The sequence below is a fragment of the Podarcis erhardii genome, assembly GCF_964252035.2.
Source record: "Podarcis erhardii genome assembly, chromosome: 9".
Lineage (NCBI taxonomy): Eukaryota > Metazoa > Chordata > Lepidosauria > Squamata > Lacertidae > Podarcis > Podarcis erhardii.
In genome coordinates, this window is record NC_138512.1 from 43,799,987 (window position 1) to 43,817,145 (window position 17,159).

At 42.0% G+C, this 17,159-nt stretch overlaps 1 protein-coding gene across 2 annotated transcripts in view; it reads left to right on the plus strand.

Annotated features, from left to right (window-relative positions):
• The window catches only part of FREM3 (FRAS1 related extracellular matrix 3), an 82,249-nt gene that overhangs the window by 55,210 nt on the left and 9,880 nt on the right, over nt 1-17,159 (plus strand). The window contains exons 7-17 of one of the 2 annotated variants that reach the window (XM_081876065.1): nt 3,513-3,662; nt 4,751-4,960; nt 5,360-5,557; nt 6,432-6,596; nt 7,146-7,328; nt 8,406-8,536; nt 9,206-9,364; nt 10,355-10,658; nt 11,771-11,902; nt 12,235-12,566; nt 16,907-17,099. In XM_081876065.1, the coding sequence (XP_081732191.1) occupies nt 3,513-3,662; nt 4,751-4,960; nt 5,360-5,557; nt 6,432-6,596; nt 7,146-7,328; nt 8,406-8,536; nt 9,206-9,364; nt 10,355-10,658; nt 11,771-11,902; nt 12,235-12,566; nt 16,907-17,099 (2,157 nt within the window). Of the gene's footprint in view, nt 1-3,512; nt 3,663-4,750; nt 4,961-5,359; nt 5,558-6,431; nt 6,597-7,134; nt 7,329-8,405; nt 8,537-9,205; nt 9,365-10,354; nt 10,659-11,770; nt 11,903-12,234; nt 12,567-16,906; nt 17,100-17,159 lie in introns of those variants that run through there. The other variant, XM_081876066.1, reaches the window with a different exon arrangement.

The following is a 17,159-nucleotide window of genomic DNA, read 5'->3' on the forward strand; positions in this document are numbered from 1 at the left end:
TAAGAAAATTGACTTCATTGTTACTGGACTACCTTATTGTAAAAATTTCCTGGCTTTATTGGCTTTGCTTGGTAGAGATGGAAAATGAAGAACAAGAAAAGCACATATTTTCTCTTCTGACTGGGGTGTAGCTCCAGCTCCATGGGTTGTTGTCTTGCCAAGAGAGAAAAGGAGATATGTTAGATAGGCCTCTGTTCTCTTCCAGTTATTAGTGGGTTCCGCCTCAAAGCTTGCTGGCAGTGTGTTTAGGTCCATCTAGAAAGAGTGGATTATATTTCAGAGACAAGTGATTAAATCCCTGTAATAACTGAGGCGTGACTAGGGTCATGTTCTGAAGGCCTCCAGTCATGTCTGTTTAGTAGTCTCCTAATTAATTTTTGTATGAATGGGAAGAGTAACTGTATTTAATTAAAATGTTGAGGATGCTATATAATGGCTCCCGCGCTGCTCTTTTTAGTTTCTGTGCACAAACTGTACACTGAGGCATGCACACTTTGTGCTTAATTACTTAAGCAACAGGAACTGTTGCTATTGAGCCGCCACTGTTTTCTAGTGGTGCTTACAGTGGGCGTCCCAGGACAGCCCCACTAAAAGGAATAGAAGTTGCACCAGTGGCAGTGCTGTGGTGGACAAACAGTATAAACATAACAAAATAAACTGGGGGGTTTTCCGGCATCATTGCTGTCTTGACCACACTTGCAAGGTTGGCTGGTCATCTGTCATGTAAGATCTAATTGAGATTCCTACATTGCAGGAAGTTCGACTTACATGGCCCTCAAGGTCCCTTCAAACTCTACACTTCTATGATTGTGTGCTTCTTCTATTATATCCTATTATGGCTTGGGCTCTCTCGTGATTGGCACACCACAGGGGGTGGGGGTTGAAAATAGGGCATTGTACTCATAAGCTTTAGATATTATGTGCAGGTGCTTCGTTACAGTTACACTAATGCAAATGCTGGGAGGGAGTTGCCCTTTGGGAGAATGATCTGAGAGTGAGATCAGGATCTGGCCCTGTGCCCACAAATATTTATATAAATATATTTATTCTGAAACGTATTTATGGCATGGATCTTAATTGCCGAGGGCCGCACAAATGAAAATATGTGCAACATAAATATCTCACGGCATATGTGCATAGCAACAGAAACACAGACATTTATATACCAACAGCTGTTCATTGCAATTTGCAACATGGTTTGAAGCTGCTTATCAGTGTTTGAAACTAGCAATTCCTTTGCCTCTAATTTCTTATTTTGTCCCTTGTTCGGTTTGCTAAATCACAGGAAGCTAAATATTGCAGACACTTGGAGATAGGCAAAATATCCAGTGAGGCAAATTGGTAGTATTTTTCTCACCCAAATTGGCACTAATATTGTGAATGTGTTAGTACCACTAATCATAGCGTTGTTGGGCAGGGACTGTATTATATTCCACCAGCAAACTTAGGTGTGCTGATAAGGTAAGGTCTGCAATTAGAGTTTAGGTATTTCCCTTTCCATCTTCACAATGTGACAGATCTCACTGATCTGATAGGATGTAAGGAACATTTTCTTTATACATTTTGTGAGAGAACTGGATTGTCTCATATTATGACTTGGGTCAAGGCTGAGCTGAAAGTAGTTGTCAGAGGTGATCCAGAAGCCAAGAACTGAATGAGAAGTCAGACCTGAGTGACCAAGCTAGGAATTGGATCTCAGGAACAATGTCAGCAGTCAGTGACAAGGAATGCAGGGTTTGGTGGGGGACACCAGGAAGACCTTGATGCTCAGAGAAGGTCCCTGTCCAAGCAAAGAGAGTGCAATGTTGAGCTTGGATGGGTGGGGTCAAGTTGACAGATGACTACACGGGGCAGCTACACAGCGCCCTGTGGATAGCTCACTTGGTAGAGCATGAGGCTCTCAATCTCAGGGTGGTGGGTTTGAACCCCGTGTTGGGCAAAAGATACCTGCATTGCAGGGGATTGGATCAAAGGGCCCTCAGGGTCCCTTCTAGCTCTTTGATTCTATGAACGCTGCTGGTTCTTGTCCGGGCAGCTGTTACCACCTAGCCAATATTATCACTGTGCCTGGAAGAGCATCTATTGGATCTGTAAAGAATATAAGCATCAACCATGGAAGCAGGTTTATAAACCTTTAACTATGTGTGCTTCCAGACGTATGTTTATTATGGGATTAGAGCTGTGTTTTTTATCACCATACACACAAAATAAGCAGCAAATTGCTAGCCTGTATTCCCACCCCCATTTAATCGAGATTTATGTTTTCTTCAGAAAATCCAATTAAGTTTAAAGTAAGCCTGTCGCCAGTTATAATTGGTGACATCTCCCATTTGTAGTATTCATCTCCTGTCAAGAAGCACCCTAAGTTTGGAGAAAGTGTCCCCTCCCCATGTTTTATTTAAGTATCTACTGACAAGCGAACTCCAATTGGTGAGGAGCTGGCTTGGCATTCTTTGCCATTATTGTCTCCTGGGTGGTCAGCTCACAGCTGAACCAGCTGCCTATGGTGAAGTGCTGTGTTGTGCAAACGGTTAGGCTAAGAGACGTTCCATCTCCTGCAGTTGTCCAGTATCTGTGGGTTTGTCCACAGTCTTGTCCCCCCTGCTGCCACCCCTGGATATATCCCCTCTTTGTACATAAATGTGCCTAAATATTGAGGTGCGAGCCAGGCAATCATAGCAGAGTGAGATGAAAAGTGAATGTGTGACTTTACAGAGAGTTATTGTTTCCAGATCCATTCTCTGTGGGTGACTGGGCCAGTACTTCAGAGCTGTTGTTGCCTACAAAATATATACTTCATTTTTTACTACCTGATCACCAGTTAAATCAATTTTAAAGATTTTTAGAGTGCTTCAGGCTAGGAAAACCAAAGTAAACATTCTCAAGCAGGACTGACACAACTGTTGTCTGTATGAAGATAGAGGAGCTGCCTTGAGGGCCGCATTGGAACTAAGCAGAATATCAGTTTAAAAACTAAGTCCAAAGGCTGCTGTATTCACTGCGTCAGACAAAGTATAATGAAATTGCATTTAATTGAAAACGAAGACATTCCCCATCCACCTGCCCAGCTAATTAATGTGCTGAGCTGCTAAATTAGTGCTAGTTTCATTCAGTCTTGTGATGTTTGATCTCTTACACTAAACAATGGGGTGACTACTTAAGCCCATTTTCACTCTGGCCTTTTCCCTGACCTGATTTGTAACTTTTGGGATTCACCCTGATAAAAGGCAAGTCTTTCACTTTGAGGAATGAAGAATAATACCATGTGTATAGTAAATAAAGGACTCTATTTTGGCAACATTTTTTGTTAATTGCCAAAAATCATTTTTTAAAAAATCATTTTGTTCCTTTGGTTGCGTAGTTCTAACTCATTTTACTTACAAGAGATTTCCCTAAAAGGATTGCCCTGTTGATTCATTTGTTTGCAAGTTACATGTTTGTTACCTGATCACTGTCTTTTGGGAAATTGATGAGCTCTTATCTCTTTTCTCCTTTTTATGTTCTGCATCTAGAACCTGCTTTTTACTTTGGTGACACAGAATATCATGTGGCTGAGAGTGCTGGCCACATCGAAGTTCGTGTTTGGAGAACTGGAACTGACCTGTCTAAAGCAGCCACTGTCACTGTGCGCTCCAGGAAAACAGAACCATTATCTGCAGAAGGTGAAATTAATTTTTCCAAGAGGCATTACTGATGTGCTGTATCTCAGCATTGATCTCTGCCCTGTGCAGATGTCATCTTTAAGTCCAGATACGTTTGCATTGTGCATTATTCAGACATATGCAGATTTCCCCAGGAAAATCTCAGCACACATTTTCAATAAATAGCTGCCCAGAATACTCCCCAACAGTTTCCTTCAGACATTGTGATTCCAGAGTGTGGAATTATGGGCAAAACTATAAGAGAACTTAATATTTTTATTTTTAGAGTGCAACTGAGGAATTTAATTGGTTTAATCCAACTAACCTAAGAATAACAATAAGACAAAAATCTGATTTGCTAAAAATAAATGTAATGGTTAATAATTGTTAATGAGCTGCACTAAAAGCTACTAAAGAGCTTGCAGATGTAATATCAGCCTCTGTCTATAATCTTTGAGAATTATTGGAAAATAGATGAGGTACCTGCAGAGTGGAGGCAGGCAAATGTTATCCCCATCTTCAAAAGCAGGGTGAAAGAAGACTCAGGTAAGACTCAGGTGACCAACCAGTCAGCTTAATGTTGATTCCAGGAAATGTCCTAGAACAGATAATGAAACGGCTGGTCAGTGAGCACTTAGAACCAAGCCCTATGAAGAACTGTTGAGAGATTTGGGTATGGTTAGCCTCAGAAAGAGGAGACTGAGGAGATATCATGGCCATCTTCAAATAACTAAAAGATGGAAGATGGAGCAAGCTTGTTTTCTCCTGCTCTGGAGGGTAAGACCCAAATCAATGGCTTCCAAGATACAAGAAAGGAGATTCATCAGGAAGACTTTTCTGATGGTAGGAGCTGTTTGACAGTGGAACAGACATCCACAAGAAGTGATGGACTCTCCTTGTACCTGTTTAAGCAGATGTTGGGTGGTCCCCTGTCATGCATGATTTAGTTGAGGTTCCTGCAAAGCAGGGAGTTGAACTAGATGATCCTCGGGATCCCTTCCAACTCTACAATTCTATCATTCTATGAATAAAATAAATATTAATTTAATAAGACAGTTGTAAAATCTAATGGATGTGATTCAAAATAGTCCCTCTTGCTTCTTATGTAGCTGGAGTTGATTACGTTGGCATCAGCCGAAACCTGGATTTTGTACCTGGTGTAAATATGCAGACTTTTCGTGTGACCATCTTGGATGATTTAGGACAGCCTGTCCTTGAGGGACCAGAAAAGTTTGAACTTGTTCTACGAATGCCCATGAATGCAGTGCTTGGGGAACCAAGCAAAACCACCATTTTCATCAATGATACCATCACTGATTGTAAGTACTCTAGATTCTACAACCTTTCAATTGCCTAGAAAATTCACTAAGGAGAAAGTTGTTTGTGGCTGCAATCCCAAACACATTTATTAAGTCCCATTGACCACAGTGTGGCTTACTTCCAAGTAAACATGTATAGGAACTGCTGCGGTTTCCACATTCGTACTCCCAGCACACACACACACACACCTAATTATATTATGCACACACATATGCACATCAGTAATCCTGTGTAACTGTTGATATGAACTTAACGTTTTAACTTTTCCCCAGTATGAATGTAAGAGAAAGGTGATGAATTACAGTGAAATGGCCCCATATGAATCTGAATCATATGGTGATCATAGCGAGATATAAAAAGACTAACTCATGATGCTGGAATGCTTTCCTCCCCACTAGTACCCAAAGTCCAATTCAAGGAACCTGTATACACAGTGAATGAAAAAGATGGGCAACTGGCAGCTATAATTTACCGTAGTGGTGATGTTAATCATAAATCTACAGTCCGCTGCTACACCCGCCAAGGCTCTGCCCAGGTTATGATGGACTATGAAGAGAGACCAAACACTGATGACTCTGTAGTGGTCTTCCTCCCAGGTAAGGTCTCATCCTTAGAAAGCGAGAGTTTCCCTTGCAAGGAAGCTATTGCATTTTCAAAATTTATCATGAAAGGGCTTGTTTTTATTTATAACTGACAAAAGTTTGTAGCAACTATGGGTTGTTCCAGGCTTCCTTTTTTTATTGTGCATTCGTGACAGTATCTGTACCAGGGCAGTTAGACGAAATCCTTCTTTCAGTGATAATTTGCAGTTGCAAAAGTTTCAAGTTCCAGTTGGTGCATGTTCTGTAGCTTCCTGATGAAAAACTGCAACCTATACCACAAATGTTGTTGCTTTGTCCTGCTCCTGTTGTGCTGTACTGCAAGAGCCCTCCTCCAGATGCCAATAATGTGACAGCACTGAGGAAGCATCACAGAACAACCAGGAAAGCAAAATTATGTGGCCCAATATAAATCCACTACTAATGCACTGCTGTTGTGTTAGTGACATGTTACACACACAAAACCCCTGCTAGTCTAAAGGGGCCCTAAGTCTGCAATCCTATACATGCACATACCAGGGAATAAATCCCATTGAATTCAGTTGTGCTTGCTTCAGATTAAACATTCAGCTCAGTTTTGTTGTTGGAAAATTAACATACAAATATTAAATCATTTTTTTAAGGTTCAAAGGAGCTTCAAAGGGAGACTGCAATCTGAAGCCAGTGAATTACATTCTGGGCAATTCCCCCTCTACTGTAGTCCTTAATGTTCAATATTCACACACACACATACACACACACCAGCATCAGAAGAGGGGAAGATAATGTTCTATGCGTGAGCCAGCATATATTTAATTTGGAAAGTGGAGTTAGATTGTAGGTGCTACCCAAAATATTTATGTCAACTAACCTGGTGTTTTGCCTCCTGCAGGAGAGATTGAGAAGCCCTGTGTGGTGGTCCTTGAAGATGATGCCATCTATGAAGAGGAGGAAGAGTTCAGACTGGTGCTTGGAACACCTAAAAGCACTTCAACATTTGGTGCCTCCGTTGGGGAACAAAAAGAAACTTTGGTGAAGATTAAAGATGAAGAAGACAGTGAGTTTATGAGCCACTTTGTACCCATTACATATTGTCAGATCAAAGGTGTGGGATTAAATGGAACAAAGCATTAGTTTATTTTCTCATATGCCCTGCATTCAAGTACAGTTGTTTTTTAATTGCTTGTGTAAAAGTAGCATTGTTCCCAGTAGTACAATCAATTTTTGTTGAAAAAATATCATGTTACTAAAAAAACCATACCCATACACTCTCCCAAGTGAATATTGGTGATTTTAAAATGTAAAGAAAGCTTAATCCAATAGCTGAAACAAGATAAAACAAGAAAATGAAAAGGGGGTGCAGGATGCATAGGTGAATTAATTTTATTTCCGTGTTCTTTGTTGCTGTCCTGACAGACAGCTCATTGCTTTTCTTTTCTTTTTCTGGTGTGGTTTGATGGCTTTGTGTGCACATTTTTTGTTTATCACCAGAGACGCCCTATAAGCACTAAGGATACAATCCTACATGTGTCCTTCAGACAATTCTGCCTATGTATAAATAAAATTCTTAAATAGGAGAGAGTGATGTTTTTCAGTTCTCTTGCAGAACCAGTGATTAAGTTCTCCGAAATCAAATATAGCATTCAAGAACCTCAAGAGCCTGGGGAGGTTGCAGTTGTAAAGATTCCAGTCTTGCGTGTGGGGGACAGTTCCAAAGTTTCCATTGTGAGAATCCATACTAAAGATGGTTCAGCCACCTCTGGAGAAGACTATAATCCAATGTCTGACGGTGAGACTTTCCTCTGAATCTTAGAAAAATTACAGTAAATGCTATTTATTTACACACACACACACACACACACCTTTCATATGAACGCAGATTATAATTTTAAATCAGTAAAAACACATTATAAATCAGCTCAATTGAGTACAAATTAAAATATAGCTAAGGCCTTCTCTTCCGTTGGTCACCACCAGAGGTAGTTCCATAGGCTGTGGTACAACCAAGAGGGCATCGCCCTGAGAATTTCAGTAGCCTGGGCGGCCTATATGGGTGCAGGTATTTCCTCCACTGACCAGATTGTTAAATATTTTTTTAATTCAGCAACAGACACTTAAGCTTGACTCAGTAGCAAATTGGCATCTAGTGCTGCTTATTTAGCAGAGAAATTTCATAATCAGAGTAGGCCGCTCCTATTAGCAACCCAACTGCTGCATTTTACACAAGCTAAAGCAGGGGCCAGCAAACTTTTTCAGCAGGGGGCCAATCCACTGTCCCTCAGACCCTGTGGGGGGCCGGACTATATTTTGAAAAAAAATTAAAATGAACGAATTCCTATGCCCCACAAATAACCCAGAGGGACATTTTAAATAAAAGGACACATTCTACTCATATAAAAACATGCTGATTCCCGGACTGTCCGCAGGCCAGATTTAGAAGGCAATTGGGCCGGATCCGGCCCCTGGGCCTTAGTTTGCCTACCCTTGAGCTAAAGCTTTCAGACCAGCCTTAAGGGCAGCCCTACATAGTGTGTATTACAACAGTCCAATCCTTAGGTTACCAGTGCATGAATCCCTGTGGTCATCTGATCCCTGTCCAGAATCTGGAACAACAGCCAAAACTGAGAAAGGGTGCCTTCAGCCACTGCTAACCTCCATTGACAATAATGAGCACCCCTAGTCTATTTGTACTAGTATTTTGCTTGGTTTTTAGCAGTTGGTTTTCTGCCAGTCAGCTGCCCAACATGAGTTTGACACGGTTTGTGAGGAGCCAAGACTGTTGCATTTCGGAACCTAGCCTAACTGTGCTGATGACTGGAGAGGGAAAGTTTAGTTCTTTCTTTAATATATCTTCATTTCATTTCAGATATTGAATTCAAAGAAGGAGAAACAGAGCACTTTGTTGAGGTTGAAGTTTTGTATGATGGAGTGAGAGAAATGCGTGAAGCATTCACAGTGCACTTGAAACCAGATGAGAATATGGTAGCCGAGACACAGGTAAGAACTAGGTCATTTTTGGTTAGTTGTGGACACAATTGCTTTTGATCATGATGATTCAGAAACAGCAACAAATAAAAGTCTCACTGTTTTTTGACTTCCTTAGATGCCAATTTTGAGGACTAAACTAGACTGGAAGCCTAGGATCAGGTCGTCTGCTGTTTTTTTAAAAAAAACCTTTGGTATCAGATACGCAGGACCTCAAATCTAAACAGAACTGTGACACTGAAGGAAGTTTCATCCTTCTCCCTTTTACCTGATTTAAAATCCTCCCCCCTAGGTGCTATTTGAGAAGTGTGTTCAAATACAATCTAATCGTACCTAGTTGAACACTCAATGAAAAATACTTATTTTTATTATGTGCCTAATCTGTGCTCAAACATTATCTGTTTCGTGGCAGAACTTCTTTCACATACAAACATCCATCTGGTGTCATCTGGCTGTTTGTTTGCTTTTATTAAAAGTTTTGGAAATTGTATCCTGTATGAGTTAGCTTAGTGCATTTTAAAAAAAGATAACTTGTAACAGACATAGGGTGAATCCAAATGTTTCCTTACTCCAGTGGAAAGGAACTTTTCTGCTCCATCTTGCAAAGGTTGCAGTATAAACATTTACAAGTAGAAGCAGCATGCTTGCAGATGGAACCTTCTTTTCTGCCTTTCCTTTCAGATGAACAAAGCTATTGTGTACATTGAAGAAATGGACAGTGTGGCAGATGTGACTTTCCCAGCTGTGCCCCAGGTTGTCTCTCTCTTGCTGTATGACGACACTGCTAAAAGCAAAGGAAACCCCCAGCCTCCCACTGGCTACCCTGTTGTGTGTGTAACGGTACGCTCTGCTCTGCCAGCTCTTCTCCAGATTATATTTTCTAAAGGTCTGCTACTAGCTGGGAAGTGAACACTTTCTGGATGTGTAAAACAGTGGCACGGACCCCCTTGGGAAGTGGTGGCCTCTCCTTCCTTGGAGGGTTTTAGGCAGAGGTTGGGTGGCCATCTGTCATGGATGCTTCAGTTGAGATTCCTGCATTGTAGGGGGTTGGACTAGATGACACTTGGGTTCCCTTCCAACTCTACAGTTCTATGACTCTGTGATTCTATGATCTCCTTAGCTCTCCTGGAGGCTTAAGGCATGCATTCAATTTCAGTACTTAGAATTACACACCTCATTTCTCGAGAACTGATATTTGGCATTTTATAGCAGTTTCAGTTTTCAGAGCATGTTATGATCTTCATTTCGCATGCCCGTGAGATGAGTCACTTTTACTCCCATTTCACAGATAGAAAACTGATGTAAAGAGATAGTAAGATGCTCAATACCACTCAATGTGCCGTCCATAGAGGTTGTATCCTATCCAGGTTCTTACTTTTCTGATTTGGGAAACTGAGGCCAGTTTAAACTTATTAAACTTTCAAGCCCTGGCTCACAATTGGATGAAAGCACAAGAAGAAATGAACTTCAGTTCCTGCCTTTTTTCTGACTTTAGCTAATGCATGGTATGATTTACATATATTATATGACACAGGTTTCTTTTCCTTCCAAGCACCTGGGAGGCATCTGAGCTGTGATAAACTGAAGGCTTTCCACAGTATCAGATTGTTAATTTTATATGCCACATACATTAAGATTCAATTCCTCTATTATTATGAAACTAAAATGCAGCATCTATGGTGATGAAACCAGTAGCAAGAAAAAAAAATGAACTTCTTAAATACTAATGCAACATGAGGAAAAATACATTTTACTTAGAATTATTTACTTTCCTGGAGCATGTTTAGATATAACTCAATGGATTCATTGTATGTTTCTATTTAACTTCAGGCATGCAACCCCAAATATTCAGATTATGACAAGACTGGATCTATTTGTGCTGCTGAAAACATCAATGACACGCTGACTTTGTATCGCTGGCTTGTCAGCGCTCCAAGTGGCAGTGATGGGGTTACCAGTCCCATGCGAGAAGTGGACTCCAACACTTTCTTCACCAACACCAAGTCCATTGCCTTGGACTCCATATATTTCCAGGCTGGTTCAAGGGTCCAGTGTGCAGCACGTGCTGTCAATGCCAATGGAGATGTGGGTTTAGAATTACTGAGCCCAATTTACACAATAAACAGAGGAGAAGGTAAGGAAGCAGAAAGTCTTCATGAATGAAGTAAAATCAAGAGGTTTTTGTGAAGCTGAAATAGATGTTTGTTTCAAAGGGCGTTTTCATAGTTCAAGGACACACACAGCAGATGTGAAGCACGGGATGTAGGGGATGTGGTTGGGGAGGGGGGGTCTATCCTGAGGAAAGTTTGGGGGCCAGATAGAAAAGCTTGGAGGGCCACATTCAGATCCAGTCCTGAGGTTCTCATCCTCTGCAAAGTTGTATAGTATATGCCTGCTTCTTGTAGCGCTTTCACCTTAATGAAATGGGTGGAAAGGCTATGGAAATCAGTGACTTTGCACACAGGGATGTTATGGCCGTTTTGCCGATGTGCTGAGCCAAGCCATGGTTTGACTGAGCATGTCATCCAACCCCTGGCTCATGTTTCATTTCCCCTGCTGAACTACAAGCTGTAAACCAGAGGGCAAACCTTGGTTGTAGCCCATCACGTATTTTGTCCTGTTATCATATTTTGCACTTCCACCAAGGGTTTCCTTACATCTTGCAGCTGAAACTATAAAGTAGGCAAGTTCCATAATCAAAGCAAGGAGAGCTCTGCTCTCACATGTCTGCTCTGCAACCTGCTGGAACTGGATGTTTAATCATATATGGATGAGTATATGGATCATACCTGTGGGTAGGTGGGGAGCAGGCACAGGCCCAATAATAACTTAGTTTCATCATCAGGAAGTGAAATAAAAGGGCAATCTCAGTCCATACAGCAGTTCCTGTGAATGAGAGACCAAGATGGCGCCAATCCCAAATGGGATTGGCTTCTGTGATGCATAGTATAGCTTCTGTCTTTCCCGTGGAGGTAGAGGAAAGCTTCACCCCACACTGGTTCCTGTCCTATTGAATTGGGGGTGGTGGTGCTGCATGGAAGAAAAAGTGGCCCTGCTGCTACTCAAGTAAACTGGGGCTGTGCCCAGTAGTGCTGGCTTCACAATCAGATCAAGAGTATATTATGTCAACCATAAAATTACATGTGTTTTTAAAATATCAGCATTTATAAATTTGGTTCTTACAAGGAAAGATGAAGCAGAATTACTCTCTTGTTTTTAATCAGCCTTTTGCCCTTTTCCGTGTAGGCTTGTGTCAGCCCCGTATACCAGGAACGGTCGGAGCAGAACCTTTCTCAGCCAGAATACGTTACACAGGTCCTGATGATCCTGACTATTCCAACCTGATCAAATTAACAGTTACAATGCCTCATATGGATGGTAAGTAGCAGACACGTGCATTTGATTAATACTGAACAACAACTGGTGCAGCACTATCTGTCATCACAATCACATGACTGGTGATTCATAGTTAAACACTTGGATTCACCATCTCAAGATGGGATGGTGACCACCAACTTAAATGGGTTTAAAAATCATGGAGATAAGGCTACCATTGGTGCTAGTTGTGATGCTATCCTGCCCCTGAATGTACCAGTTGTTAGGGAAGAACGGGAGACAGCTTTGTCCCTGCCTGTGGAATTCTCATGGTTGTCCACTGTGCAAAACAGGTTGCTTTATATGGCTTTTCTTGCATGTCCTTCTATTTTCAGGGATGCTGCCAGTTATATCAACTAGACCTTTGTCCAACTTTGAGCTGACTCTTAGCCCTGATGGCACTCGTGTAGGAAATCACAAGTGCTCAAACCTCTTGGATTATAATGAAATTGAGACAACTTACGGATTCATCACAGAGGACACCAAGAACCCAGAAGTGATTGGAGAAACTTCACCCTACCAGTACAGCAGCGCTGTGCGATCTGCCAAGACCTTGCGTTTCTACCGTAACCTCAATCTGGAAGCCTGCCTGTGGGAGTTTAACAGCTACTATGACATGTCAGAACTGCTGACCGACTGCAGTGGCTCCATTGGCACAGATGGTCAGGTATGCTGCATGCATGAAAAGCAAGCCTATGTAACTGAAAAGAAAATGCTAGCATTATGCCCAGTTGCATGCACTTGAGTTTGCAGCATGGGAACTTGGGAAGCTGTCTTTATACAAAGACAAACTATTCACCTATCTAGCCTTATTTGTCCGTTTATCTACTCTGAAGGGCAGTGGCAATTGTGGGGTGAGGTCTTTTACATCCCTCGCTGCCTGACTCATTTAAATGGGCGGGCTCTGCCACTGAGCCCATCTCTATGGAAGCCATGGGGTGATAATTGAGTTTTATATGGCAGCTGAAGGGTATCTTGGCATCTGCTCCATAACTGTACTTAACGGGTTTGTGGAAGTAGGATTTAGTTTCCTTTCTTGCGTTTTGCTTTTCTGTGCAGTACTTGATGCATTTCCAGTACTACCCATGTTGTTCTTAATGTTCCATATCTTATAACAGGTTGAGTTTAAACACCAAATAGCTACTCTACCATTGGAAATTAATTTGCTTGGCAAAATGTCGTCATTGAGGATTTCTTAAGACATCTCTGTGGCACACTGAAATAGTCAGGGGGATGGGGTTGCACAAGATTGAAAATCAAGGCTTCTTGAAAAAATACTTTTCTTAGTGTTCCTAAGACTCGGGTGCCCTAAGAAACTACATTTCCCAAGGAATCTGGTTTCTGGAGCACAGCTGTGTCAGGTATAATGAAGCCCCCTGGTGCCGGTATTTGGCATCTCCACTGCCAGGACAGTTTGGGTGAAAGTGGAGGCTAGTGCCAAGCTCATAATGACCCACACCAAGATTTCAGAGGAGCTTTCGCCTGCTCTTCCCTGGCAAACACAGAAGCCTAAGATGTTACATTTTGAACCTTGTACTTCCATGCCACTCCGTTGGTGGCTGCAAGCTTCCTTGTTTATCTGTCCTATTAAACCACTCTCTACTGTTAGCCACAGGTCAGTGCGCTGGAACCCACCCAGGTTAATACAGAGCTTGCTAAATCTGAATTGCCTTTAGCACTTAACTCTGATCCTGGTTATACAGGCACACTTATTGAGTGCATATACTTGTTACGGTACCTTCAGATTAGGTACAACATGACAGCCTGGCTGAAAACTGGTACAAACAGCTACCTGCTTGTGGTAGCTGCGTCTGGTTTTGTTTTTTTAGCTTGCACCTGTGCCAGCTGTGCTTTCTTACGCCAAACAGGTTTCGTTCTCATTTATCCAGAGCAGAGCCTGCCATGAACACATGAAGCTAACTTATATTGAGTTCATCATTGACCCATCCATCTCTAACTAGCTGCAGCGTTCTGGTGCATCATATGGAGATCTTTTCCAACCCTTCTAGCTAAAATATTTGAAATCTGGAGACAGAGACGGGTCCAGGATTTTTTTACTGGGGGCAGAGGGCGGAAGTTGGAGCTTTCTGGGATTTTTGCATGCAGATAATGTGCATGGCCATTGAGCTACGGCCCCTCCCTGATTTGCCAATTATCACAGACCTCCTTTACAGGAATAGTGGCCCACTGTAGGTTTTGCTTCTTCCACACAAGTCTAACATTCCCATTTGCTGGGCTCCAAGAAACTGCCACAAACAGCATGGCAGTCATGTGCAGTGACTGTCAAATGCTATGCATGACCTCATTAGAAATACTATTTGATTTATGACGAACACTGCTCACCTCAGTAACCAAGATGGATGTGGCATGGGAGCTCACTGCATAAACAGCACTGCAGTGACATGGACATCGCCGTCACTTGCTGGGCAAACAAGAGTGAGGTCTGGCACACAGTGTGCTCCTGACAAGGAAATGATATACTGATTTGCACTAATACAGACAGTCTTCTAGAGAGCCCACATGTGAAAACTAATGAATGATTGATCTCATCTATCTTTAATCTGACTCATTCCCAACTTAAATCTTTACAACATTCCCTTGATTAGTAAAAGCTGACGGGTAACTCAGCATCTTGTATTGAAACCAACTATTATTGTAAAACTGTAAGCAAAGCAAAATGAAGAGTGTCAAAAACTCACTTGTGCGGTCATGTTGGCTCATACTACACACAAAGGTTTCTAGTGGTTTCCCTGCCCCTTCTTTAAAATTCATGACAGTTGTAGCAAAATAGTTCTGTATGTAGTTCAGCTGTTGGTTGTTTCCAAATGCATATGCTCCCCTGTTAGTCACCTCTGCCCAGCCACCCCCATCTGGACTCTGCTCATTAACTCAGCCTCCCTCCTCTAGCAGCACCTCTAGAGAACACACACAAGGGTTTAGGATCTTGTAGCTTGAAGCTGCCTAGCAACAAGGCTTGGACTTTCACAAAGGATTCCCAGACTCAGAGGCAGGCACATTCTATTTCATATGCAATTAAGTTAATCAGTAGGACCATAACATGATGCTCGTTAGTGAGCATACATGATCATCTTTTAAACTGTGTGGCACTAGAAGTTGCATGTGTACATTGGATTTTTGTGTGAAGGACATAAACCTTTTCACCACATGATAAGCCCTTGTCCCTTGGATTTCAAAAGCTCCTTTGCCATGAAATACACGTGGAGCCACTTTCAGAGAGAGAAGCAAAGATTTCCATTTATGTGCTGCTTAAAAGGTAAAGGGTAAAAGGACCCCTGACCATTAGGTCCAGTCGTGGCCGACTCTGGGGTTGCGGCGCTCATCTCGCTTTATTGGCCGAGGGAGCCGGCGTACAACTTCCAGGTCATGTGGCCAGCATGACTAAGCCGCTTCTGGCGAACCAGAGCAGTGCACGGAAACACCGTTTACCTTCCCGCCAGAGCGGTACCTATTTATCTACTTGCACGTGCTTTCGAACTGCTAGGTTGGCAGGTGCAGGGACTGAGCAACGGGAGCTCGCCCTGTCACGGGGATTCGAATCGCCAACCTTCCAATCGGCAGGTCCTAGGCTCTGTGGTTTAAACCACAGCGCCACCCGCATCTCTTATGTGCTGCTTACACACAAGTAAAAGATGCCTGTGTTGACAGCACATTCATTGCAGTAAGTGTATCACTGCAACGTGGGAATTTATCTTGCAAGTTCAAGGAAGATGAAATATGATATTGTAGTGAATGGGTTAACATTATTTATTCATTTATTATTTTATTTATAGTAGTCATAGCACAACAAGAAGAAAAACATAACAATAAAAGAAAATAACTGTTCAGTCATTAAAAGCAGCAGCAGTAGTATTGTTTCAACTAAATTTTACTCAGAGTGCACCTTTTGAAATGAATGGACCTGGCTCAGTTAGGTTTACTCTGAGTAAAACTTGGTTGAAACAGTCATGCAGGTGGAAACCCTGGCCTGTTGGTCCATGGAGGCTTAAAGATGTCTTCCACCTGTCAGGAGTCACCGCTCTTAACACCATTGTGCATGCAGTAAGCATGTATATATATACATGGCATAATGGGCTAGACAAGAGCATCTTGAATTTTTTGTTGATGATAATTGAAATAAAATTAGGATCATTTACTTGCCATATCAAGGTTGGGAAATCTGTGGCTGCCCAGATGTTATTGGACTCCAACTCCCATGGTATGATAGAAGTTGGGAATCCAGCATAATCGATAGGGCAAGTCAGTAAAGATTTGAGTTGCATTTTAATTTTGATCAAAGGCTGAGGGACTGCTTTCATTTTTGAGTGTTTCTTATTGTTTGGATTCTGAGCAAGTCATAGCATGTGTTTATTAATGTCTGGACTTTTGACTGGCCCATTTCTTAACTGCCATGTGATTTGTTATCAGTGCTGAAAGTTAAGTAAAGGGGAAATGGGAAGCAAGCTTCAGTTTTAACTTCCCCAGACTATCTGCATTGTTGTTTCTTTAAATGACCATTTCACTGAACAAGAGCTTAATCATTACCCATTCACTTCCAGAAAGTTGGACCGGAATGCACTGGAGGTCACAAACGATTGTGAGACTGTTAGTATCAACTTAATCCTATAATAGGGACTTAGCTGTAACTCCAGATTACACTTTGGGATGACTGTCAAGTCATTTCCAGGGTGTTTGTGTTCTTTGCCAGGGTTGCATCTCAGAAGCCAGCAAGAGTGTTTGCCTGTCTGCCTGCCGGCTTGGATTTGATCCGTGCTTCGTTCTCTCACACTTCAACACAAGCTGCAATTCATTCATAAATCATCAAAGTGGATTTCTAATCAAAGCCAGTGAAGTTTGTTCAGGAGCCAACACACTCAGAACATCTGTCAAACTCAGCAACTCAGGACGGAATGAGGATGAGACTTAATACCATTCCCAGAATGGTTGTGAAATTGACTTCTCAGGATGCAATCTGAACATAGCATAACCAAATACTATGGTGTTTTGCAGGTGTTAAATCTGGTCCAGTCGTATGTGACTCTGCGAGTGCCCCTGTATGTCTCCTACGTCTTCCATTCCCCGGCTGCTGTTGGAGGATGGCAGCACTTTGACTTGCAGTCTGAGCTCAAGCTCACCTTTGTGTACGATACTGCCATTCTTTGGAAGGATGGCATAGGAAGCCCACCAGAAGCTGAGCTCCAAGGTGATTTTGTTCAGTTCTTATTTAATTGAAGCATTTTTATCTACTTTTCAGCTGAAATAG